Source organism: Ammospiza nelsoni, chromosome 1 (genome assembly GCF_027579445.1).
Source record: "Ammospiza nelsoni isolate bAmmNel1 chromosome 1, bAmmNel1.pri, whole genome shotgun sequence".
NCBI classification, from domain to species: domain Eukaryota; kingdom Metazoa; phylum Chordata; class Aves; order Passeriformes; family Passerellidae; genus Ammospiza; species Ammospiza nelsoni.
Window position 1 is genome coordinate 5,683,680 of NC_080633.1, and position 27,886 is coordinate 5,711,565.

Sequence of the window (27,886 nt, forward strand, 5' to 3'; positions counted from 1 at the left end):
CACTAAGGTTCCTTCCAACCCAAACCATTTATGATCCTGTAATAAACTCATCCAGTTCCAACCCCCTGCCATGGGCAGGGACACCTTCCACTAGAACAGGATGCTCACAGCCCCATCCAGCCTGGCCTAGAACACTTCCAGGGAAGGTGAGTCTACCACCTTTCTGCCTAGAGCTTATTTTGAATTTTTTTTAGTGTTTCTTAAAGTTACTGGTAAATCCTTCAAGCAGTTCTTCTCATCCTAAAATGGTACTTACACTTCAGCTACAAGTTCTGAGCCAAGCTCTCCTGTTCTCAGCCCCACCCCATCTAAGAATAAAAAATTACCTGTCATACACAATTTAAATGCTTCTCTGGGAGACAGGCTGCACTACTAAACACCAGATTTACAACTCCTTCCCATTAAGAACATGGAAATTAATTAATTTTTGCAAATCTGCAGCCTTCTCTACGATTCTGGCAATCAAACTCTCTGCTCACAATGTTCCCAGGGGCTGTGACTCATATTAACTCAATGCTCTCCTCCTTCTGCCTTCAGGACTTTTACAGACAGCACAACTCCAGAAAAGGTGACAATTTTAAAGGTAATAGCAAAAAAACCCCTTCTCTCACTTTATACACCATGTAAGTCAGAGCTGGGAATCTGGGAGCACATTTGGGCTCCGAATTACTGTGAGCTCTGAGAGAGCAGCTCAGCTGACAATTCCCACAGCAAAAGCTCTGAGCATTCTGTCCTGGCATTTTCAACATCAGGAAACCCAGTTTGATTTCCCATGTGCCTCTTACAACCTTTCCACACCCAGACAGCTCAGCAGCAACTTGCACAGGTCACCTGTTAGCACAAAATACTTCCATGGTAAAAAAGCAGCACAGCCCATGTGACATTGTCCCCTCAACAGGACTCAGAGCTCACATCTGAAGGTCTGCTCACCTCAGAAATTTTTACATCCAACCACATTACAAGGTTATCTTCACAGAATTCTGCTAATTCTGCCAAGGCATTGCCATTTCTTCAGCCATTGCATTACTTGAGGCTTCAAAACACTCTGAAGCCCTTTGTTAAATTCAAGCTCCAAAATCACACAATTTATCTAGTACACAAAACAACTTGAAAATATTTTAACTAAAGCCTTTTATTCTATACAACTGTGAAACATCATTTACCCTTCTGGCATTGCAGACTCTTCCATTAATCTTTCCTGTTACTGTGTTTTGGGATGGTTAGAAAGAAAAAAACAGAAGGAAAGTTACAACCTTGGGCTGATTTCAAACAAAAAATTACTGTGAGCAACTCCAATGTATACAATAGGACAGGAAGACAACCAGGAAACAAAACATAACCCAAACAGTGCCTATTGGAACAGACAAAGACCCTTGCTAGTAATAAATACAAGTCAGGACAGATTACCAATAAAAGTTACAGTTCTGTTTAACCATTTAATTCACAAACAGCACGAAAAATGTGCAATTAAAGCACAATTGTGTCAAACTAAGCATACACAGAAATGGGGATAGACAACTGAACTTGATTCTCAAAAGATGGGATAAGACATGCTAGCTTGATTCTGAACCATGGTTTTGTCTAAGCAATGAATTTGTTTTGCTGGGTTTAAAGTGCAGAAGGGAATGACTATTTTGACTCTATTTTGACTATTTTTTCAAATAAAACATGATGAAAAATACTTTACTTTTTGTCTGACCAATACAATCCCAGTAATAGAATTTATTCGGACTTTCCTTAGGCCTCAACCTAAATCTTGATCACAAGATACAGGAAGGGCTAGAGCATGTGTCTCCTGAAGAAACTCAAATATTATACTGCCCCTTGAAGGCACTTGTGCTTCTGCTTCAGACAAGAGTAATTTTTAAACCATTTCTCTATGAGGATTTGTGATTTGCTCAAATCTGGCTACAAATGGTTTTCTGGGATATCCCCACATTTTCCTCACAAAAAGCTGAAAGGCCCTTACCCTCCCTCCCCCCAATAAGTTAAACTTCTATAAAAGATTACCATGAGCCTATGACAGTCACAGATTTTTAGAAATAGCAGTGAAAACAAGATCTGCATAAATCTCTAACAAAAGAACAATTGCATATAAAACCTCAGAAAAGAAGAATCAATATTTTTATCTCATGAATATGAAATCTGCTGAGAAGCTTTTAAAGTTTAACATTAAACATATGAAGTTATAATCAGAATGGTTTGAAGTTTTAACAGAATGTCACATACTTTTGGAGCACAGTTACCAAAAATTAGACTAGTGTGTCTTTAGAACACCTAGGACACAGTGCAGGAAGAAGTTATATATATTTAGGAAAAAAAAAATCTATAAGTTGCTGCAAAGCATGTTCACTCTATTATGATGCACAGCATCACTGGACTCGCATTGCTCTGATATTTTTCTAGTGTTCTTATCTTGCATGTCAACAGCTCTCTAAAGCAATTAAAACAATTCTCATGTTAACCCTTGGTTTGCAATTAAATGGGCCCATTCATTCAAGTATGAAACATCTATTTTGTGGTGTTTTCTCTTCCAAATTTCTTTTAGTGGTAGAAATGCTTAAGTAACCTGTGAGAAATCATTGCTGGAACTTTATGAATGGAATGTACTAAAAATACCTCATGTGCAGTTCTTAATTACATTGTGAACAGTGACTAACACGGCCAAACCTGTTTGATACCGAGCACGAGCAGATGAGGGATTATGTTCTGGAAAAAAACCAAAAGCCAAAAGGAGGAAGCAAAAGTCTGCACTGGGTTGTCATCCACTCTCTGTACACCTCACACAACACAAACCACTCAGGGACCTCCCATCTCATTGACTGAGACTAGGACAGACTTTAGTTTAAGTCATATAGATTTTTTTTGTTCCTCTATATTACAGGTCTATTAGTCACTTGAATTAAATGTTTACTTCCCATCCATACTGAGGCATTAGAAGTCTCATCTACCTTAGGGGTTCAGGGCTGCTCTAGAACTACTCTTGGAACCAGCACAGCAAGGTCAGGTCAGAGATGGCTGCTCTGGGTCCGCGCTGCCCTCACGTCGATTTCTGGCGGTAGTGAAGCGTCAGGTCCCCGCCACTCTTCCAGATGAAGTGCTTGACAGTCCGAAGGTCCATGTTGGGGTCCAAAACCTGCACAGCAAAAAGGCAGCTTTTACTCAACAATTCTGCCAGGCTGGCAGAAATTGAAAAAAAACAAAGCAAACCAAACTGAAAACTGATACCAAGATGAGCCATGCTGTCACCATCATATTTCCTAAAAAATCCCTTCACCAGGATTTCTTCTCCTGGGAAGCTGAGAAGTCTCAGAGAAAAATGAAAATAATAATTATCTGATTTGCTTCTCCTGTGTTTTGCTGCTTTGGGATGTGGTTTGAACACTGTTTACCAACTGGTCATTGTTTGATTGGTTTAATGTGAATTGTTTTAACTTAATGACCGATCACAGTCCAGCTGTGTCAGGACTCTGGAAAGAGTCACAGGTTTTTCATTAGTATCTTGTAGTATATCCTTGTATCATTAGTATCAGTATCATTAGTATCCTTTTTAAGCCAAAGGATTGTCTGTATCCTTTCCCTATCCTTTAGTATAGTATTCTTTAATATAATCTAATACAATACCATAAAATAATAAATGAGCCTTCTAAGAACATGGAGTCAGATTAATTCCTTCCTGCCACGGAAATACCACACCATGCAAAAGCTCAGATTTTTCAATTAGCAACTGAGCCTGATACATTAGTGAAGGATTTTAGCAGAGTAACATGTAACTTCAGATCACAACCACGTCCTCAGTGCCTAATCTCCATTACACTTATTAGGCAATTAATGGTTTTGGACCAATTTTGAAAACTGCCAAAAAGGTAGAACTCAAAACATTCAAGAAATGCTAAAAATACAACTCTATGGAATTGTATTAAGCCCATTTGTTGACTACGAGCATGTAACCCCATAAGGACCCCATGCCAGACCAAATTAAACAGGTTTATTATGAAAACTCCTTCATCTACCTATCTGCAACTGTCAGAAACTTGTGTCAGCTCTAAGTTAACACAGTCAAAATATTTACTTAAAGTTAACAGGTAATCTGTAGCATATTTCAAGCTCAGAACTCAAAAATTCACAACCAATTTACTGCTAGAGCCTGGTCTTGATCACAGGGAACTTACCTGGTCCTGGCACAGAAGTTCAATCTTCTCCTCTGCTAGCACAGCAATGTCCTCCTCCTTTTCTTGTTCTCCTGCTTTCTCGTTGTTGGAGGAGCTTGTGGTCTGAGACTCATTGTCCAAGTTGATGATTTTCTCATACACATGTTCCATCACCTTTCTCACCTGAAGCATGTCACTGGCTGACAGCCTGTCTCTGCAGGAGTTAGAGGAGTTTGTCAGGAGAAAACTTGAGAAACAAACTCTATTTCTTATCTTCACAACACCTCCCTTAGCTGTAGCAAAATATGCAGCTACATAGAGATCATCTTTATATTGTCTGGTAGTAAATTATCAGGATCATCCACAATGCCATGATCATAACAGCAATTTAGTCAAAGAGTCACACAGCAAATAACTCAAAAAAGGAGTTGAGATATTCAAAAGATGAGATAAAAATCTGCATTGATTTCTAACCAACCCAGCTCCCAGTTACAGCTCATGTGAGTGGCAAACTCGTTTGCATTCCCTACTGATAGTTTTTGTCCCTTTTCCTTTCAAAAAGCAATTATTCATCTCTGTTAGCAACAGAAAACAAAGCTGTGGTTCTGAACAGAGAAACAATCTATAAATTCATCTGTTTTCTGATTAAATACCACAAAAGACAAAGTGCCATTTCAGCAGGCACTTCATAGACATTTCTTAGCATAAACTTGAACAACTGCCTGTTGAACCAAAATCCACAGTGCTTTTAAATATTCTGATATAACTTAGAGCTTTAGAGCAATGCTGCTAAATGACTAAGAACTTCTATAAATCCATCAAGCACAAAACAATTCTCTGGAAAAAAATCAGTGAATTGGTTTGGTGGTTTTTTTGCTGTTTGGTTTTTTTTTCTCCTTGAGCTTGCAGGTTTTTTCTGCAATTTGGATATTCAATGTTAATAAGTCATATTTGCATTACTTACTTTTTTAGAGTTTTTGCCCCTGATGATGAATGAGGTTGGAGGTAGAAGGGAATCTTATTGAACTTGGGCATATTTTTCTAGAAGACAACAAGTTTCAGAAGAGTTAATTTAAGATGAACCATTATCAGCTCCTACTTGCAGCAGCTGCTATGTGAAGTATATTCAGCTCCTAATTATCAAAACTCACGAGATTCCTAATCAACATCCCCACCACAGCTAAATTCCAAATTACTCATACTCCTGAGACACTTCAATTTAGATGATGCACAGATCATCTAGCTTTTGAATATAAATTATCATTTATTTCAAAGGCAATTAGATAGTATCAAAAGGCAGCAGCAATATGAAGTGTATTCTCTATTCCTGAGTTCCTCACTAGGAAAGGATACCAATTATGCACAGGACTTTGAATTCTTTATCTAAGACAGGCTGTCAAAAGAAATTGAGCAAGAAGTACTTTAACTAGAAACATCAAAAAATGATGCATCTCAAAGGGTCTTGATTACAGACCTTGAGACCACTTATTTTAAATACAAACACAGCAAAAATTTAAAATGTCATTTCAGATGCTGCAAAGTTAATTGTACTACATCTTAAAAAACCTAAAAGAAGCCAAACTTATACACCCAATACTCACATCCACAGTGATGTCAATTACCCATTGTGGCACTGTTTCATTAAGAAGCATGGATTCAGTTTCACCACCTGAATCCCGACATAGCAACCTGAGACACAAAGAAATAACCTTTATTGTAACAACAATTATTGCCATTTGCATTAAAAAGCTTTCAGGAGAAGTTCTGCCCTTTTAATGGGCAGAGAGCCTGAACTCTGTTAGGATCATGAACTTACTGGGGAAGAAATTATTTATTTTCTGTAAAGAGCAGAAGGAGCTGTAGGAAGACAGATCCCAGAAACAGAGAGTAGGATCTCAGGAGACTACAGCTATGACACAGAAAATAGATAAAAGTACTTTGCTCTGGATTGTGTTATGTTTGTGTGTGAAGTACAGAACTGTCAGGAGAAGGGGAGAGGCACCTGGCATAAAGCAGTTCTCTCCTCTTGAGAAAAATGAGCTTTGCATGTCAAACATCTGCTAAGACCTCACTTGAAGGAAAGAATAAAACCAGTTTCAGATAATGTGCGCATGCAATGATGCAAAAAAGCCACATTTCATTTCATACATTGCATTTAGGTATTTTGTCAGAGTCCTGCAAGCCACCTTTTAGCTCCCATAAATGTGGCTTGCTCCCTCCAATGGGGCCTTTCCAGTGCTCCCTTGAGGAGCAGGAGCAGCTGCATAAGAGGGAAGATCCACCAGAACAGAATGCAGGCAAATACTAAGCCCCAAGCACAACACATTGATACATTGATACTGCAGGGAAAAAAGTCAGTTTTCCAAGCTGAAAATGGTTTCCCTGTTTCACTGACTAAAAGTTACATCATTTGGGGCCTGTTCAGCCTGGGAAATAAAACCAACAAACCAAACATGCCCCATCCCTTAAAGTTAAAATCCACTATGTCAGTAAATATCAAACAATTCACAGTGTTTGCAAGTTCAGCATTTGTTTTGCAGCACTATTAAAGTGTCTCTGATGTATCACACATCACAGTTGGGTTTTTCAATGTAGAACAAGAAGAAATAGAAGGGTACCAGTACACACATTGCAATACAGAACCTGTGTTCCTCCCTGCCAGAGATCAGGACCTTCTACTGGATTTATCAACTAATTTTGGGAGCAGAAGTCAATTCTCTAGTGAGCAGCAGCTCCTGAATAATTCATCCTCAGAGATCAGCACAACACACAATCTAAAGTAGCACAATTTCATTCTAAAATACAGTTTAATTTCTCAGTTTGCAGAAAGAGGGCACTCAAAAATATCACACACAACTAAGGACTGTACACAACTCTTACTGCTTTAAAACCCCACATGATGCTCAAACTCACATGCTCAGCTGGACAAATCATCAACAGCTGCTTATTCTGCCTGGCAAGGGCATGTCTTAAATGTACAGAAGAGAGTGAAATAATATTTTTGATAACATGCCTGCTTGCACTAAGAAAGGGACTGCTCAGCCACTGGATTTATATTTGTAAGTTTTTATACCTGAACAAAGTGCGTCCTCCAGCCTCACCAAAAATAACTGGTGTATGTGGTGGCACTTGGAAGTATCCATTTCCCTTCTGAACTCTGTTCTCCTGTTCCCCATTCACTGTTGGGAAAAAAACACATAAAACAGCAGTGAGACTGCACTAGGCCTTAAAAATGGGCACACATTCCACCTACAGCAGGTGCATTTTGTAAATTAATAAGGTCATGAGCCTCATGAAAACCAAGGAAATCCCCATTTCCAACATACAGCAAGTATATAAAAAAACACTAGAGAGTAACAAGATCCATACAGGTTTGTGGCAGACCTATTTCAAAAGCCTGTGAAAAAAGGAAAATAAAGTCCAGGAGTCAAAACCCAATCATGAAGTTTTTCCCCATTTCTTTTGTCAAACTGAACAATAGTAAAATTAGGACTCAGCTAAAGAGACTCTGCTAAGACAAGACTGTTCTGCCCTCTAGAGTGACAGTACAGAACTCTGAAGGGTTGTTTGCACTGCTCTTCTACCTGGATTTGCCAGATGTCAAAACACCGTACTGGGAAAGCTCAGACTCACAGTGCCTTGAACTTCCTCTGTTATAAATTCAATTTATTATAGCCAATTACAGCAGTAGGGTCTTCAAAGACTGAAGAACCTGATTCTATATCAGGTGGATAGGACAAGATTAAAGAAAAATCAGCATTATTTATACACCTCTTGAGCAGTGCAGCTTCTAATCAGTAGGTATCTTGAAACAATGTAGAAGAATTTGGATGCCTGACTTGCACTTGGGAAAATCATCTCCATTACACTGTAGCACCTCATTTGTGTTGAATTCAAGCAACATTAAGAAATTTAAATGGCACAGACTGAAGAGATGAGTGATTCCTCAGCTTTCTAACCAGAAACATATGTATTCAAAGAAAGGTCAGAAACTGTAACAAGCAAAGAAAGAAAAAAAGAAAATCTGTATTGGAAGGGGTAAACATGATACTGAAGTTACAGCAAGTGAAAAATCCTATAGTTTGAAAGATTTTTTTCATAACACTTCTCTGAACAATTGAGAGGAACAACACTGCACATAATTTGTGTTTATTTAAATTTGTATCTCTACAAAAATGCCAGTGCCCAACAGGTACACTTCACCTTCTCAAGTCACTGCTCAGTGCCAGTCTCCTAATTTTTTTTCTTCTGGAACAGCAAAGAAAATATTCTGTTGGAGTACTCCAAACATTCCACTAATCCACAACTCCACGCAGGAACAAGCAGGGTAGCATCAATAATCCAACACCACAGAAGCCTGTGAGTGACCCTTGTCAAACCTTGTCTGGCTCTAAGCTGCAAACTGCCAATACACAACAGTCTGAGAATCAGCAGCTGGATCCAGAATAATCTGCCAAGAGCTCTAAACCTCCTTGGAGGCCAGTTTTGAAAGAAGAAAGCAACTAATTCTTGGCACAGTCCTGTCACAAAGCAGTGAGATATGCTGAATGTGCAGTTTTCTTAATTGCATCATCTATCTGTAAAAAGCAATTTCTTAATCACCAAAAATGAGACTTCAGTTAACTCTGACCTGGGTTGAGTTGATTTCCAACTCAAGAGTTAAGAGAGTTTCTTATTTTGCCAAATTCAGCCTCTACCTTACATTTCACATGGCTTTCATCTAAGGCCTGATTAGGCTTGGCATTATTGCCTTAAAAATGCTAAGGACTTGAAGGACCACTTTAAGGACTTCTCTATGGAATTACTTCATGTATTATTACCCTGAATGTATTTTTTCCAATCAAGCTTTTCTTTGTTCACAATACCTAGAAGAAAACTGGAATTATGTCAAGAGAATACTTGCTAATGTTGGATAACTGAATTATTGCTATTTCCTGTCATTATCTAGTGTTTCTTTCCCAAGTCAAGCCTCAGTTTGCCAGTAATTGTTTTTCATCAATATTTTTCATCATGTTTCTGTAACTTCAGAATCATTTATTCACCTACTTTTTTTACAGACAGAGGGAAGATTTTTGATGATACTTTCAGAAATACAACAGTTTCTAGTGTAAAGCACATTTAAAAGTGCTAAAAAACATGAAGTCTATAATGGACAGAGAGAAAGGTGTAAGACAACAAATGTATCTGTTAAAGAAACATATAAACAAACAATGTAATAAAAAAGAAAACATTAAAATACTAACCATGGTTTATCTCATTTTCCTCTTCATCCATTGGATTGATATGTGTTCTAGGCCAATACTCCAGAAGTGCTTGCAGCAGAAGCCCTCCAAGGTTTACTGTCAACACACAGTGAGGCAGAACATCAATCACACAAAAAACCATGGGCAATACAATATTGTCCATTTGATCCACAGCTGAAAATTCCCCATGAGTTTGAGCAGGTCTGTTCCCAAAGCAAACTATTTATGGGCACAGAAATCTGCTTGTCACAATCTGGGAGCTGCATGTTACAATTTTTCAGGAAAAGCTGATTTTAGAATCCCTGCTGTTGGATCACTCCTGTGCTTTAACATTCTCTACATTAGGTTATAATTATTTTTTCCCTATTGCATCTTGAAAATTTAAAACAAAATTAAATGTAAACCCTGAAGATGACTGTTTCAGAAAGAAAGGAAGTATTTTCTTTGGAGAATATGCTACAGAATTTATTATTTAGAAAGCCTCACAATCCAATCAGATACTGACATAGGTGGTACTGGAATACTTCAAAATATATATACTGGAATTTATTCTGATTTCTTTGTTAAAATAAACCACTATTATTAGTTAAAACTTACATTTTGGATCAGAACCATCAGGACTGCTAAATCCAGCATCCTTTGCTGAAACCCAGGCTGCAAAGCAGTCACTTTCATCCAAAGTAATTGTCAACATCTGTTGGCAAAAAAACATGAGAAATGTAATAGTTGTTTGGGATTAAGTAAGTCTATAAATCTCTAACTTTGCTCCAATAAATCAAAGAAGTTCTGAAAGCATGACAGCACAATTTGTTTACCAAACTGTATTAATTCATAATTGGTATTGGTGGACTGTACCACAAATTAACTTAAAAATATGTTACTCCAATTATTAAGAAATAAAATTTGCTGTTTTAATTGAAAATAAATGTAATCCATCAGATAAGCAATTAATGTTCTTCTAAAGTTAACAAACTAAAATATTTTTGAACAAACAATACATGAAAAAATGTGAAACATGACATTAAAGCAACAGATGTAGGAGCTGTATCTCACCCCAGTTTTCAAGTCCACTGAGAACCAGTTTGGCACATAAACCATTTTAAACCTCTTCTTAATTTCTTCTTCAAAATCTACTTTCCCAAGGTCTTCAACTTTACATGCCTGTTCACCAAAGGAAATGTACAAGTACTGAGTGATATCAACACCTCAAGACTTTTCCTTGATTTTCATACACACTTGGAATGATTGTTACTTATGATCTCTCCCTGAGGACTGCAGTCCAAAATCATCCAAGTTAAAGGTTAAATCTTTTTTAAGAAGTCGAACTGTGATCTATATTGTGAGTAATTTTTATTCTTCATTTATTTCTGAGGTAGTGGAATCAAGCCAGTAGAGAGGTCTGGAAATGTTACTTCAGATTATTAGAAAATATTTTCCCTACACTGAGTAGGCTGCTGTCTTCCAATACCCCCTGTCATTTCTCTCCCCACCAGTACCAATATTTCAGTACTCCATCAAACACCAATATTTCCAGCACATCAAGCAACAAATTCAGCTCAACTACTGCAATGGGAACTGTAGTGAGTGAATTTCTGTGAAGATAATTTATTTCTGTTTTTTTCATACTTTTACTTTAAAAGTCCTCTAAGTAATTCTGTTTAAATCCAAATTATTATAATCCACTTGCAAAGTCATCCTGAAATACTTGTTTTAGGCAAATTCTGAGGACTGCAACCTTGGAATTTATTCCCTCAAAATCCAGGAAAAGTTACAGGAAGCAAAGACTGAAGAGCAGCTTCAGGTAGGAAAACCTCCCTTTCTTCCAGCATCTTCAATAAAGTCTCAGCTTTCAAGTGCAGGGAGCAACACTGACCTGGCAAATCATCTCACCTCTACAGTGAATATGGATTTAAACATGTATCAAATGACACTTCTCACAGCCTTACTAAGAAAAAAATACTTGAACGAAAGTAAAAATTACCATTAGCATTTAACTTTGGTCCTGAGATCTAACACTGCACACTTAAATACAGATTGAAATAAAGAAAACTTTAAAAAAAAAATCTAGATAATTGTTAGTATAAATCTATATCCTCCAACTTAATTTCTTTTTTGCTTCAGTCAACAACTCAGTAAGTTGGCTGAGCATGCTTTACCTCATTACTGATCTTGGCTGCTGCACTGCATAGCTCAAGAAGGAAAATATTTAGAATTTAAACAGGCTTTTGCCAGAGAATAAATTGCTGACCACCTCACTGATGTGGGATTTGAGTCCTTTCTCTCTGCACTCTTTCCCCTCTCCTCTGAGCAATCATTGGGTAAAACAACATTAAGAAATGTCACACCAAGTCTCCCCAGGCAACACCTGGCAGGAGCCAGGCTTCCTTCTGTTCATTTTCCTGCCTTCCTGACTTACCAGCAAAGACAAACCCCCTTTGAAACAAAACCCCATCAAAACACACATTACTATTTCCTGGAAAAAATTCAAGGGTCTGCACTTCAGGAGAATGCAGATGACAATACTGGATTGAACTCAGTTGCATGCAGATATCAACCTCATCTGGGAAAGCTACAAAAAAGCTCAGAAACGCCCCTTTTTCTAAAAGCAAACTTTGCATAACATCCTGAGACAGAAAAATGATTTACTTTCTACAACAGAAATCTCAGACACTAAAAAAGTATAGATAAAAAAGTGGCACAAAATAATTAAACATCCAACAGTAGAAAATCTGAAATCACATCCTTACCTTCAAGACATCCCAGTATGCCACATTATTATTTGTGTCTTTGGTTAATATGTGCCTCTTGTCATTAAGAATGTGGCACTGAATGATACTAGCACCCCCTGGCAAACAAACAAGAATTAAGATTACTACTGTCATTTTAATCTAATATCACATTCAATTAAATTGCATGACATGACATATGCTGTTCTTTGGTTTCACTTTTTTGTGTAAACCTTGGATACCACAAAAGTTTAAACATGATTTTAACTCTAACCAACAGTGGATAGACAATAACCACATTGTTCTGGTTGAAATCATAGTAGCAAGTTTTTTAAAAACTGAGTCAATCTTAAAGCTCTATCACTTGTGCTAAAGAGAACAGATTTTACAAGATTTTTTTCCTCTGCAAAACAGCTGTTTACCTTTTATAACTTGGTCAGGCTGTGTACACAGGGGTGGAATGGGATTGGTACAATCATTATCATAATCTCCTGAAGCTCTAAAATTATGGATTCCCTTCAAAGTCTAAAGAAAGAAAGAAAATAATGACACATTCATAATCATCTAAAAACTCTGCTTTAATCTATGAGTAACAACTGCCAGTTCATGCTGCTGTTTAGATGTTAACTACCCAGTTCCAAGAAATACAATTTGTTTTTAAAAGCATCATAAACACAGAGCAAAGAAAGTAATTCAAAGCTTCATACCTTTTGAGCAATTTCAATATTAGCATTTTATGATTTATTCGAAAGAAAACTTACACATCACAGTACATCCAAATCCCCTGACTACTCCATTGTATTCACAGACTGTAAAATGTATCACTTACCCATTTATTCACAGAGGATTTAGTTGTTGCTACCCAAAGTGCTGGAGGAGGATCAGCTGATCTATCCAGTTCCATCTAAATAATGAAACAAATTTTCAGTCATGCTTAACTTAGTTTCCCTTTGATAATTTGTATTGTCTTGTATAGAGCCACTCCTATAATCAAGAGTATCTCAGAAACAGCACTACTTTCAGTTTACTGCAGAAATACAAAGTTTAAATGAAAAGTAACTAAGATGAAACTTGTGAAAAATCAAGAGGAATTATAACAAATACTCAACAAATGAATTCTAGACACGGGCAATCATAGATGCAATGTGTATTAACAAAGTAGTTAGAGTTACTTCCAGCATGATGAAATTTTGCCTAATGGACAGTTTCCTAAGTACAGGATTTTCTCAATTACTTTGTGTTCAGACACTTCATATGGTTAAAATGAGAATTTAAGAAGTTTTATCCAAAAGAAAAAGCAGAATTTTATATATTTGGCTCTGCCATTACATTTCTCAGATCACTGTAGCCAAGATTAGAGGCTCCTTCTGACCTTTGTACAGCTGACCAGCACTTTCATTTTCCATTTTGAACTGAAATCTCACATCCTGACTTTTCCAGAACTAAGTTAAGGTATTCAGGATTTTATCTTAACACTCCAAGCCAGAATTCACTCCCAAGGAAAGCCAGGCTGCTCATATCTATTAGCATATGTTTTGATTGCACACTCCTTATACTTTTGAACCTTATATATAAAAGATTCAAAAGTCATGTCATTAAAGTAAAAGACAGCAAAAAAAATTAAAAAACAGCCTCTTGGAAAGATTCAGACTTGTGCATGCAAATATCATGTTTAGGTGTTCAAAAAAACCCACAAACAACTTTACTCCTGGTTCCCATGAGTATGTAACAGATTCTAAAGCAGTCCTGTGCACATATGCTGCTGCTAAGAAAAATCCACTTTTTGTACAAAACCTTGGCAATGCCAGCTCAGTTTCTTAAAATTTCTTAAAACTGTACTAGAGCCTGATAAACCAAACTTCTCATGTGTGAAGCATATTCAATTTCAGTAATATTCAAATTTGCACATTTTCAGTAGCTGCCAGGCATCCATCTTCTTCAGGCAATTAAACTTCAGATGCAATTTGGGAGACAGAGGCAATCTGCTGAAGATGTGGTGTAGTAAACACTTGTTAGCCAATGTGAATTATGTAATCAATTTATACCTCAAGCCACTGTTTCATGAGAAAACATGCAATTATCCTTTTATACTGTGAGAGTGACAGAACACTGGCACAAGTTGTGAATTCTCCATTCTTGGAGATACTCAAAACCCATCTTGATGGGTACGGGGGGAAAACTGGGGGGAAAACTGGGGGGAAAACTGGGGGGAAAAACTGATCCAGAGCTCTTGGGCAGGGCAGAGAACTGGACCAGATGATCTTCAGCCATCACTCCAAACTTCAGACACTCCACGATTCCCTGAATTAAACTCATTTACCTTAAGAACTGGTGCCTTTTCTTCACAGATCAGCACCCTGATATCAGGATTTCTTAGATCTGTACAATAAATCTTCCGGTCTCTTCCTCCTGAATAAATATGAGTGAAGGCTTCATTGACCTGCAGAGCCCAAACACCCTCATCATGGACTCTGTACGTGGCTATGCACCTCTGCTGCCCAAGGGACCACAGGCGGATTGTCCCGTCAGAGCTGCCTGAAAGACACTGAGCAACAACCAGCACACTTCAATCAAACAGTTATTTAAGGATTTCAAAATATTTTTTAATAAAAAAAGATTTAATCATTTATGTAGTTATATTTTTCCTCTAAAATGGTATTAAATTCTCATCAGGATTTCCAGTATTTTATGTAGTCCCAACACACATCTGGATGAACAGCAATAAAAACAACTTTCACCCATCAGCCTCTCCACCTTAAACCACTAAATATCTGCAATCTATGATAATAAATAATTACATTGAAATGGATTGATGACTTTTTTCTGCTCTCTGTAAAATGCCTCTGTCTCAGGTTAAAGCACATACCTGGGTGCCATCTCTGTTCAACAACAAAGCTTTGACATTGTCTGTGTGCCCTTTGAGTTTCATGAGTTTTGCACAAGTCCTTGGATCCCACACCCTTAGAACCTATGGGAACAGACATTGGATAAATGACATTAACACCATTCTTCCCACCAATGTGAGAAATTGAGCCTTTATTCCCTTATTCCAAACACGTGGACATTCATCACTGAAAACATGTCAGAACAAGACAGACATAACTATATCTCATCCAGCTCTAATAATCAGATGTGATCTTCTCCTAATTTCAATTTAATTTGTTCTGGCTTCTTTTGTCATAAAGAAATTAAAGAATGGAAGTGACTGTAAAAAGGACAGTGTGATGAGGACATAAAATGTGCTTCTGAGAATCTTCTCAGATGCTTCACTGGTGTATCCTAATTTCTGTTTTATATTGTCTTGGAAATAAAATTCTCTCAAGGTTAGATTAGGTAAAAAAAATAAAAACTCAGAGATTTAAGTCTATCTTATCTTCCTTAACAAAGAGCAAGGGCTGTCTCTTGGGAACATTTGAGTTTCATTAGCTCACTTAATTTCCCACCTCCTGCAGGGATTTTGCAAATTGCTGGTACCTTCTCTCCTACCTGCAGCAACTGCTTCAGTTCTGATAATCATCTGAGTCATGTGTCCTCAAAATCAGAGCTCTTGTGGGGAAATGTAATGATCCCTGACAAAGAGGGTTACACAAGATGATCTGATTGTCTCCCCTATGTATTAAAGCTCTATGGATACATCACATCTTCAGACTGAGGCAGGGTTTGTATCCTACACTTGCACTCCCACTTAAGAGAAGTGTCTGCCCTCACTATTGAAAACACAAAAGCTGCTACAGACATGACATTGAAAATGAATAAAATTGTCTCTTTATATTGAAATTGAACTGAAGTGAAATGAACCCCTCCAAATTTTGCTTACCTTTTCAGTGGACCCTGATACAATAACTGTTCCCATTTGATTCATTGCAAGGCTGTAGATTGAGTCTTTGTTCCCACTCAGGGAAGAAGCTATTTCAAAATAAAATGCACATTTTCAATTTTAATGCTGTTATTTGAAGACCATACTTATTGACTCAAAACTGGTATTTCAATACTCTTTGACTCATGAAAATAGTGCCACTCTGCCCCATATACAGAGTTGCTTTCAGAAAGACTATATATAGTCAGCATAGTGCTGGGAAAACCCCATTCCAATTCTAAATCTACTGCTGCATAAAAACAAAGTAACCCCTCAGATTTATGGTTATTACAATTTTGGTGACCTTTTGGCCTCACAGTTCTGTGCCAGGACCATCAAGCCACCCTTGCTAACTTATATCATTGCAATATGACACTTCTTTGTCATCTTGTAACACACAGCATTTGGATTTAAGTGCAGAGGTTTTTTTTTTCCAAGCAACAGTAAAAGTCTATATTTTGTATTAAAGGCTCTTCTAGTTCAGAAGAAATGCAGAGAAGTTACACTGCAGCACTGAAATGTGTTATTTGAGCAGGGATGCTACCTCTGCACTTATGAAAACCATATGGCAGCTCCTTAGCATCACACCTACCATCAGAGCTGAGGAATTCCATACCAACCAGCCTAACCCCCTTTTGGAGATTGAAGTACCAGTCCCTCAACTCAGAAAAGCACAGACAGAGCAAATGAAAATCATCTATTTAGAGAGCACAATCAGGCATTTCATCAAGCCTCAAATCCATACCATCAGTATACCAAGAAGGCTGAGAATAGCAACAAACTGCATGGCCAGTAAAAATGTGAAACTCCACAATGATTCATTTATATGATGGAGCTAAGTTTCCAACACAGGATTTTTAACCTAATATCATAATTTAATATTACATTTTGTCACAGTGGAGAAACCTGTGTCAGGAGGGTTTAGGCTGGAAATCATGAAGAGGTTCTTCCCCCAGAGGGTGGTGGGACACTGAACAGGTTCCTCAGGGCATTGTCACATCTGCCAGAGCCCCAGGAGCATTTGGACAACAGTCTCAGGCACAGGGTGAGATTTTTGGGGCTGTCCCATGTAGAGCCAGGAACTGGACTCAATGATCCTTGAGGGTACCTTATAATTCAGGATATTCTATAACCCTATACTCTATAGATATTCTACATTCTATAATGCTTTTCTGGGAGAGAGAAGCAGGACAGGTGACTTCCTAAAAGATGAGGGTGACATTGAGAATTAACCCTGATGAGTAGAATTTACAGTTTCTCCTTGCCTTCCACTCTCTACTGAGTTAGATCTCACCAGGGTGTTATCCTTATATGTAATCAGTGCTTTGTGTTACTGTGTGCTTTTTAGTCTAGTTTATCTAGTAACTATTCTTCTGACAGATTTGACAAATGTATCAAATCCTGCTTTATGAGCTGCACTTCCTGGGTTTTTTTCCAGCATCTATACCAAGAAAAAACCAACCTCAAATCACAAAACACAGAAAAATGTAGCAACAAATAAGCTAAGAGAACATTTCTATAAAAGGCTGGTTGAGAGGTTAAAATCTTCTCAAGTTAAAGTTCTATCAAGTTTCAGAGAAACCAGCATGTCACAGTTCAGGAGAAACAGTTCAAAGAGACTTGTCCTCTATTCTAAATGCCATGACTGTTGGCTGCTCTAGATTTCCAGCTATTACATAACACAACAAATGGACTCAATACATGCAAACTCCTCCTTCAAATTTCTTGCCCTTTTTTCATGTACAGACAGAAAAAGGCATCCATAGTTTTAAACTGACCTCACAGGTTATGCTACTTAATAAAATGGATTGCATTTGCCTCCCCTCCCCAGGTACCTACTTGTGACAGTATTATTTGAGGCAGTCAGTGCTGTGAGAGTATTTACATCCCAGAGGAATATCTGTCTGTCAAGCCCAGCAGATGCTACCAGCTCCTTATCTTTTGCATATGCTAAGGCTTTCACATAGTCCTACAATAAAATAAATGGAACAATATGAATCAATGTTATCATCTTGAGGTCTACATCTTAATAATAGTAAGAATGGCACTGATCACACACAGTATTTACAGATAATGTTTTTCACCTTATGCGTCCTTAGTGTTGACATGCAAAATCCCTTATGTGCATTCCACACTTTAACAGTAGTATCTGAAGAAGCAGATATCACTAAATTGGAAAGAATAAAGACTAAATTTTAATGGCTTATATATTACTTTAAAGCATATTCGTACTACTCTAATTTGTTTTTCAAAAGAGATTAAAACAATTCATATAACATTTCAATTTTCATTAGAACAGCTGCTTACACTATTTACCAAAATTAAAATATACATCAAAAATTAATTTTACATGCTAAGAAAAGATGGAAAACAATTAAAGCAGCAGATAATTTACTTGTATACAGTTTCTGAATACTGCAGTTCTGAAACTTTTAAGTACTTACATGTTTTGCCATTGCAGCAGAGCACAATGTCATTTACCCAATCTGTGTGATGTTCCATAGATGCTATATAAGGGTCTTGCTGTAAATTAAGAAAAAATAAACTCATCACCAATGGAGAAGATTGTGACTATCTGTCCTGGGGTGACGTTATGATGCTTGTATCCCCATTCATCTGTTCTGTGCCTTAAAGACTGTCTCTGAGGAGTGAAAGTTTTGTTTGGGTTTCTCTTATCAGGGACACAGAGACGGGCAGTACATGGGGCTGCTTTCGCTTTTTGCTTTTGGCTTTTCTGCTTTGCTTGCTGTCTCTCTGCTCATTAGCTAGTTTAGCTAAACAGTCCAAATTCCTTCCTGGACTGTTTCTCCTCCCCTGTTCCTGTGACCATCTCGAACCTGCTCCGGACTGGGACTACCGAGGGTTGGCACTGTTTGGCTGCAGCAGCTGCCCCAGCGCCGGAGGGACTGAGAACAGAGCAACCACCCCCGAAAGAGACTTTCTGATTTTGTCATCTTTCTCAGAGCGGTGTCATTGGGTATTGTTCATTTTGTGTGCTGGGGGGTGCTGTGCCTGAAATAAACAGGTTCTTTCTACTTCTCTCCAAGAAATTCTTCCCGAACCAGTTGGGGGGAGGGGCCGCGTGGGTTTGCTTTTTGGAGGGGCCCTCCTTTGCACATTCTTTAACAAATTTGCCCTAAACCAGGACACTATCACATCCTGTTGTGGTACCTTCTCCAACCTGCATATGGGTTCAAAGTTTCCTAGTGCAGAGTTGTTTGAAATCACTCTCCCAGAACCCTTTTTGTGAGAACTAGAGTTATGTAAGACACCACAGTACGAACAATATCAAAAGGATTCTGTGATCGCAATAACTGGCAGCTGTTAAAACACAGCATCAGGTACGGCCCTGTAGGCAGCTTACCAGCAGGATAACTTGGAAAAAAAGCACGTTTAGAGCCAGGGAGGCTGTCCTGACTGACCTTGTGCTGATTGACACTCCATATCCTTATGATGGAGTCCCGCCCTGCCGTGAAGAGTCTGTTTAATGCTGGGTCCAGCTGAAGCGCATTCACCCCGTTCCGGTTGTACTTCTCCACTTCATCTCTAATCACATAGGAGACCTACAACACATTTGCACAAATCCAATTATGGTACTAAGATATTGACATGGCCATAAAATCTGAGCATCTAATTTCATCTTTCTAAGGTTCTTGAGTAGAAAATGCAAAGAGTTTTACAAGCTTTGTCTGTCAGCTTGAGAGTTCAGCACCACCAAAGTCATTTGCTCCCAAAAATGGGGAAGAGTCAGAGGAGATTCAGCTGGAGCCCAGTAGATTATTTTAATCACTGCAATTTAAGCTCAGTTAGACCCAGAGAATCCTCAGTTCAATTCCCTGCTGTGTGTGCACATTCTGGGTGATCTTACACAACACACTGGGTCTGTGTGTCACTTCCCAAGTGGGTCCCACAGTTTCCATAGCTGCAATGCCAGTATTTCCCAACCTCACAAAAGAGGGGATATGGTCACTGTGGATTACAAAGCACTGAAAGACTGCAGATACAAATTCAATAGGTGTCTCTACTAATTTTAAACCAATTTTTAAGAACTACCTACCTGCCAATATAATAAGAAACTCAAACTCTTAGTGCTCTTTCAGATAAATTATCCCATTAGTTTCTTTCCTTCCATGTTTGACAGTACTGTGTGTAAAGGTTATTTCATTGATTTGTTTAGAAAAACTAAGAGGAAATTTCAGGAGACCCTGAAAGGCCACAGCAGTCTCCATTATTAGTGTTCAGTAAATACAATTCTAAGACACTGCAGTTGCTTCAGAGCTACTGTACTCACTTTCCTGATCCCTGGGTTTACACACTGCTCTGAGGAAAGCCCTCAAAAAAAAAAAAGCTCAAAGCTGAGGGAAAAGGAGGGGAAGACGCCAGTTATGCATCGTCCCAGATTCTATAAAATATAATCAGAACAAGGTAAAATTTCATGCTTGGTGTAATCAAACCTGCTGAAAACAGGAATCCTCTGGATACACAAGCACCAGTGTTCTGACAATGCTTACAAGGCGTAGTCATGGGCTAGAGATCTGAAATCAATTTTTCACTCCAGTAACTGTGTTAAAGTAGTATAAAGAAAATGTTTTCCAGATCAGATCTCAGTGACACAAAATAAATCCAACAAATTATGATGTTCAGTGGTCCTTATCACAGAAGTATTTCACAGCAGCTCAGATTCTGTACCATGAGAGCTGACAGGTCCATTTGGTGAATGTGGGAAACATCTCCACCAAATTATCCCATCCTCAGGCAGCACAGCCAGAGCACTGATGCTTCCAGAAAAAACATGTCCAGTGCTATTCTCTGGTTGAGAAACAGCTGCAGCAGCTCTACAGACCAACACTGAAGGACCAAAATTAAGAGCCTCCTGCCTCAACACTCTCCATTAACATCCCACAAGTCCTTCACTACACTTAATAATGTACATGATAGATAATTGTATATGTACAGCACCATAACTGTATTATTATATCCTCAATGCTCTTAAAGACCTTCTGTCAGCCACTCTCAGCCCTTTTAGTACCACAGCTCTTCCAGCTTTAGTTTGTGTCCTCATTTCCAATACTTTCAGCTTCTCTCACCCATTCCAGACTCATCCATAACATTTTCACTCCCCATGCTCAAGTTTCCACCTACACACAGCTCCAGAGATGCTGCTGCAAGGAGACACCACCAACCACACAGAAGTGCTCTGATAAAGCACTTCAAGCACTTGAGGTATTATTTCTTTGTGAGATGCAGGGAGCAAGATCTGTGCCAATCCTTACCTGGGCTTAATCATATCACGACTCTATTGCTGAAAGACCCACAGATTATGTGTACAAAAGTCAAGGTTTAACATCATTCCAAATTCACATTGCTGTCAAATTCTTTGAATAAAACCAGTGAAAACACTCAGTTAAAAATACTAAATGTCAGCAGCAAGACACAAACCTAGAGGTCAGTAGATCAAATTTAATATTATTCATTAGAGAGAACAACATTTTCCTGACACAGTATCAGATTCAAGATCAGCAGGGCCCTCCACTTCTTGTTTTCCCAAATGCTACCAGGATATTCTTGGAGAAATCCTCAATTTCTGGATTTGTTCCTCCTCTGTCAGTCACCTCCCATATTTGTTATATAATAGGGCCCTTCACCTTTCATTTTCCCAAATGCTACCAGGATATTCTTGGAGAAATCCTCAATTTTTGGATTTGTTCCTCCTCTATCAGTCATCTCCCATATTTGTTACATTTTCAGGTATAATTTAAGAGCTCTTCATTCCACTCACAAGTTAGATTGTCAAACTATGTTAGTCACCTAAGCATGATAATGCTGATGCTTTCTGCACATAATGTTACTTCTTTTTAGTTTAAAAGAAGTCAAGAAAAACACAGCCATAAATATTTAAAAATGCAAAAAAATCCCCAAATGGTGGCTTACTTTAGTAAATAAGGTACTTTTCATGTATGATTAAGACTTTCACAGGACTTTGGAAATTGAGTCATATTTCTACATTAATCTTGATGAAATTAAAGTCAGCTCAACCAAATGCTGTTTTTCCCTCACAAAGAGACATAATCAGAGGAGAATGACAACCATTTCTCATTATCAACAGCACTGAAATAGTCAAAGTTAATTTGCCCTCTATTGCCTTTAATGACTTCCACATATTAATTCAGTCAAACATCTCTTGGCAAGTATTGTTTTTATTTTAAAAGAACTGGGATAAAGAGAGGGGTTATATTTTTTCAGTGCTATTGTTCCCTGGTAGATTTGAATTGGATCTCAGCAGAAGTTGAGCAGGAAATCCAACATCATCTTTCTTTCTCCCTGTGACAAACTTGAAAATAACTCTGCTGTAACAGAATTAAACAAGATTAAAATCTTGTGTTCCTTTTATTGGTGTAAATACAAGAGATCTTTGATGCAAAAAATATAGCAAAACAACAAAAAGAGTTTGATACAAAATTTCCCATCAATGACTGCTACTGTGCACAGAATTCAACCAGTTATTTTTGTCTCTCATAATTTTACAAAGTGTTATTTATTGTCCAAGAAGGAAGAGCATACATGTCCTGATAAATTGTCTTAAAAATTGAAGAACTAACAATAAAAAAAAGAAATTCCTATTTTATTAGGTAATGATAACTTCCTCCATGTCATGTGGAGAAACCATGACAGATATTTTTCAATCATAACAGTAATTCTAATCCAAATTAAATAAGGACTTCTTATTTTTAATTTCTGATACTACAAGGACAAACAAAGAAAATTATTCTGTGGTCAGCAAGTTGATAGGACACAACATCAACACTTGAAATGAACACTGCAATTTGAGCAGCTGGCTAAGGACAAGGCAAACCATCTGACCTGAAAACAGTATGAGCTGAAAAGGACTACAGCAAAAAATGCATTCTCCAACTCCTTTTGGACACCTAATGATGTCCAAGTAACTGTCAGTTGTTTACACTGAAAATACTGAATAAATTTATTTGCTCATCCAAAATAATAAATATTGACTGGTCTACTCCTGGTAACCAGGCATTGGGACTGAAATAAACATCTTGTGAATTAACAAAACTAGAATAAGACATGCAGCACATGTGGCTGAACTAAAAATAACCCCATGAGACATCTGTTGCACACCACATGGAGCCCTTTGGAAAGGGAGGTATCACACCAGAAGCATCCAGGCTTGTACTTAAATGCATTAATTCCACATTAACACAGAGGGAAAAATTGGGGGCTCCGCAAAATCTGTTGAAAGGCTGTTGAAATGCATGGGGAACTTAAAATGTATCAATAAAAGCAACAGCAAGTTGACTAAAAGAGCTGAAACTTGTGTAAGAGTGGTGGAGACACAGCCAAGTCCACAAAACCAAAACATTCACAAAGAAGGGAGGAAGATTGCTGAAAACCCACACGTGTTTGTCCATTATGTTCTTATTTGGGGAGAAAAAGGTGAAAGTGCTTTTTTGTTTGGTTGGGTTTTTGAGTGACACTTAGCAGAGACTTAAGAAATATTAGAAGATTTAGTAAATATACAAAACTACAAAAACAAAGTATATTTTCAAACCTGCGTGTACAGAAACATATCTAAACAATATAAACGTAGTGAAGTTCTGGCTGAGGAGAAACTGCTGGGATAAAATTCACCTCTGCTCCTGAAGAGCACAGATCTTATCATTGAAGATAAAGCACTGGAAAGGAGTGTGGAGACCCCAGAAGTGAAGGCTCTGAGACATCAGTGGCATTTTCTCCATGCAGGACAGGATGGAGCAATCCCTGCTGTGCCCTTTCCAGTAGGGGCAAACCACAGGGGCAAAACAAAAATTGGGATTTAGATCAGCACTGGCTGGGAGGAGCAGAGCTTGTGGCATGTGAAATATTTAATAACAACCAAAGCTGTGCCATTGACACTGCTGCAGCTTTTATAAGCTCCCAGAATGAGTAAGAATCTTCCACAGCAGCACTGCACAAACATCCACTCATCATAAAGAGTTTATGGGATTCAGGAGCCTAAATGGACCAGGAGTAATCATTTTAATGACTACCTGAGAGCTCCAGACACAAAGCTGCTGCCCACAGATACATTTTGGCACACAAAGCCAAAGGAATTTGTTGCAGGACTTACACTTATCCATGCAGGAAACACTTATATCAACTGATGTGGGATGATGTTACCCTCGTTACATTACATGCATTATAATACTTTATCTTCACAGATAGGTAAAATCTGCTTTTACAACAGCCCACCCAACCACACAGAGGAAACAGTAACCAGCTGAACTCTGAGGACACTCATTCCTTGTTTCTACGTGAGCAATTAAAAAAAAAAAAAGGTATTTCTCAAAATCATGGGAGGGTTCTATGAGATCTGAATGAATGAGATAAGCAGCAGTGAAGTACCAAGGAGAAAAAAAAAAATCAACATTGCTTTACTGTCTTGGTGGAGCATATGTATCCCAAAACCATGGTTTTTAATTAAGTAGATTATTTGAAATTTTATCGAGGCTCCAGAATAAAAGTCATGGAAGGCATTAAGAAGCTCATTTCATTTTACCCTTTTAAAATGGAATCAACATACCGGTTATTTGTTTGCTTAAGCATTATATATGAAATCAATACATTTGTAATTATAATTTTTATATTTATTATATAAAAATAACAGATATCACATCTAGTAAGCTGCAGTATTAGTGCACAAATATGACAAAATCAGTTCAAAGAGATCACAATGGTTTGGGTTGGAAAGGACCTTAAGGACCATCTCATTCCAAGCACTGCCACAGGCAGGGACACCTTCCAGGAGGCCAAGCTGGTCAAACCCCCATCCAGCCTGGCCTTGCACACTCCCAGGGATGGACAATGAGATTTTCTTACTCTGTACAAGATGTGAAGCTAAAAAATGCTTAAAATTCATGCAATCATATTATAAGGATGCTGACCCTTATAAGGAAAATTCTCTATGCTGTTCTGAGTTTGGGAGGAAATTTATTCAGGCCAGGGAGCAACTTTGGGAGAGCAGTTACAATGCAACCCCTCCAGGGCAGCTCCTTCAAGGCACCTGCTGGGAAAGCTTCACCTTGACTTGACTGCCAGGACATCTGAAAGCTGCAGCACATGGCCAACAGCAGCATCTGACACAGCCCTGCATCCTCACTGCCTCCCTCCCAAATCAGTGTCTGACACAGCCCTGCACCCTCACTGCCTCCCAAATCAGTGTCTGACACCCTCACTGCCTCCCAAATCAGTGTCTGACACCCTCACTGCCTCCCAAATCAGTGTCTGACACAGCCCTGCACCTTCACTGCCACCTAAATCAGTGTCTGACACATCCCTGCACCCTCACTGCCTCCCAAATCAGTGTCTGACACAGCCCTGCATCCTCCCTCCCTCCCAAATCAGTGTCTGACACCCTCACTGCCTCCCAAATCAGTGTCTGACACAGCCCTGCATCCTCCCTCCCTCCCAAATCACTCAAGCTCACTCCTGCAGCCTTCAGAAAGGCAGGGCTAAGCTTCACAAACACCTGCCACTGGACACTTCAAATGCCTGACTCCCATTTAAAGATTTTAGCTACTCTTCTTTTTCTATACATGGAATTTATTTTGAGGCCTAAACTCTGATTACACCATTAGAAACTAAAATTATATGCAGAAGCACCCTAAACTGGCTATTTTGGATGGCTTTGCTTACCAGCAGAACAGGTGGATCCAAGCTAATAATAGTTCTGATTTCCATAAATTTCCACCAGCTCTCCTGCCACATAATGAATCAATGTTCCTTCATGCCTGAGAGGTGTCTTTTGTAAAAGCCTCTTCTTCCATCCCCACAGGTTTGGAACAAATTTCTCCAACTCTGTCTCTCTCTCAAAAACTCTCTGTGGAAGCATCCTAAATGCTCAGCCATTGGGAATTAAAATAAATCATGAGTGGTTTTATTTGTTCATTTGCAGCTGATGGATAAAACAGTCACTTAAAACTCCTTTACTCAACAAAATCCTGTCACTAACCAAGCAGGTGAAATAATAAGAGTGAAGAAAAGAAAAAAAACAGCTTCTAGTTAAGCTTTATAAATGTTTATCATGGAATGGTTTGGGTTGGAAGGGACCTTAGAGATGCTCTCATTCCACCTCCTGCAATGCACAGGGACACTTTCCACTATGCCAAGTTGATCCAAGCCCTGTCCAAGATGGTTTTGAGCACTTCCAGGGCTGGGAAACTTCTCTGGGAAACACAACCAACCTGGATCTAAATCACAGTGCACTGCTCAGACACAGACCAGTGTCATGTACAACAGTGTCATTAGTACATGAGGTGAAAAAATACACACAGCACAATGAGAAGAGACAAAACATCACAAACCAGCACAAAACCACCTGTAAAAACAAACTTGGACAACAAAAAGTAGTAGTGACAAAAGGAAAGAGTGAGCTCTTTGATGCATGCTGCTGTCAGGGAAATACTACTTCATAAATAGGAGTGCATCAAACAAATATCAAGGTACAATAAAATCCCCCTGCTTAGGGGTGTAACCTGCAGAAACTTGTTCACAGCACAGGCATTATTTATATTTTAAATCATACCCCGTTTTTTTCTGTCAAGGCAAGGGAATTCTTTATATAGAATTGAAAGAGTGCTTTCCTTAACCACAGAAAACACCAAATGCTCTAAAAGATGCCATTTCCTCTGTGTGATAAATGAAATGTCAATAACCAAACCCATCTCTGTTTTTAAAGTTCCTAATGCTATTTCAAGCCTAATCAATATTTCATTTGATCCCACTGGATAGGTACAGCTGAAGGCAGGCAACATCACAAACAAGAAGAAAAGCATTGAGAACCATAAAATAAACCCATTTTAATGGCTTTTAAAGTTAAGTCTTGACTTTTTATACATGCTTTAGTAATGCCAGTCTCCACCAAGGGTACAATGAAACACTTGGGCCCAAACCACAGGGTTTAATTCTTCCTCAAGTGTGTTGAGAAAGTCTACACCCACCTGGCTGCCTGTGCCACGGGTTTCCTTCAATAAATGCTGCCTGGAGCTGGCAAGGAATATTTCTGAAACTTGAGAAGAAAAAACCCTGCTCCTTGCTCATGTGTGCAAAGGTACAGAGTGTTTTACAGAAACTAAGCAGAAATATGATGCAAACAGATCACAGAATCATGGAATGGTTTGGGTTGGAAGGGACCTCGAAGATCACCCAGTTCCAACCCCTGCCCTGGGCAGGGACAGCTTTCTCTAGACCAGGTTACTCTGAGCCCTGTCCAACCCGGCCTTGAAATATTCCAGGGATGGAGGAGCATCCACAGCTTCACTAGGAAAACTATTTCAGCGTCTCACCACGCTCGCAGCAAAGAATTTCTTCCCAATATCTAACCTAAACCTACTCTGGCACCGGACACAGCCGAGACAAGAACCGCAGCTCTGTCGCTGCTGGGAACTCCCGTTCCACCCAAGCAGGTCTGGGGACACCGTTCTCCCTCTCTCCTCCCGTGCTCCGCCGCTTTTGATCCGAGCTGCTTCAGCTCAGCCTCCGGCGGGCTGCAGAGCCCGGCCCGGTTCGGCAGCGAGCAGCAGCTCCCCCCAAGCGCTGCCTCAGGCGGCCGCTCGACCCCTCGGCCGGCGGAGGGACCCCGGGGGCGTGCGGCGCTGCCTCCCCTCAGCGCGGCGCGGCTGTGCGAGACGAGGCGACTGCGCTGCCATAGAAACCCGCAAGGGCTGACACCCTGCAGCCGCTGGCGCGGCCCGCGAGGCTCCGGGCTCCCTTTGAGCCGTGCCGGCCCCGCCGCGCCCTCACCTGCACTTTCCGCCGCCCCGCTGTGTTCTGCCGGTGATGCGCCGCCATCTTGCATGTTGACACTGTGGCGTCATGTCCGACCGGAAGTGCCGGCCCCCTCACCCGGCCCGCGCG

General features: G+C 39.1%; 1 protein-coding gene across 2 annotated transcripts; it reads right to left on the reverse strand.

Moving 5' to 3' along the window:
* Window positions 1-1,112: 1,112 nt before the first annotated feature.
* On the reverse strand, window positions 1,113-27,855 carry WDR48 (WD repeat domain 48). 2 transcript variants are annotated; one of them, XM_059475218.1, is made up of 19 exons: window positions 27,773-27,855; window positions 19,399-19,539; window positions 18,421-18,499; window positions 18,061-18,143; window positions 17,816-17,945; window positions 15,938-16,026; window positions 14,987-15,088; window positions 14,441-14,665; window positions 12,950-13,024; window positions 12,543-12,645; window positions 12,142-12,239; window positions 10,448-10,555; window positions 9,992-10,088; window positions 9,395-9,490; window positions 7,225-7,330; window positions 5,753-5,840; window positions 5,116-5,192; window positions 4,173-4,365; window positions 1,113-3,136 (listed from the first exon to the last, which is right to left on the reverse strand). In XM_059475218.1, exons 1-19 carry the CDS (start codon window positions 27,818-27,820, stop codon window positions 3,041-3,043), a joined length of 2,034 nt encoding a protein of 677 aa, XP_059331201.1. In that variant the 5' UTR covers window positions 27,821-27,855; the 3' UTR covers window positions 1,113-3,040. The 2 variants fall into 2 exon arrangements, with proteins under 2 accessions (XP_059331201.1, XP_059331209.1); XM_059475226.1 differs by lacking the exons at window positions 18,061-18,143; window positions 27,773-27,855 and having other exon boundaries at window positions 19,399-19,497.
* Window positions 27,856-27,886: the final 31 nt, after the last annotated feature.

Excerpts from the sequence above, each read along its gene's own strand:
- WDR48 (XM_059475218.1), bottom strand. The coding sequence starts at position 27,820 with ATGGCGGCGCATCACCGGCAGAACACAGCGGGGCGGCGGAAAGTGCAG. Across the intron at positions 5,841-7,224 it reads GGAGGACGCACTTTGTTCAG|GTTGCTATGTCGGGATTCAG; the intron begins GTATAAAAACTT and ends TTTGTGTCTCAG. Across the intron at positions 3,137-4,172 it reads AACTTCTGTGCCAGGACCAG|GTTTTGGACCCCAACATGGA; the intron begins GTAAGTTCCCTG and ends TTTGCTGTGCAG.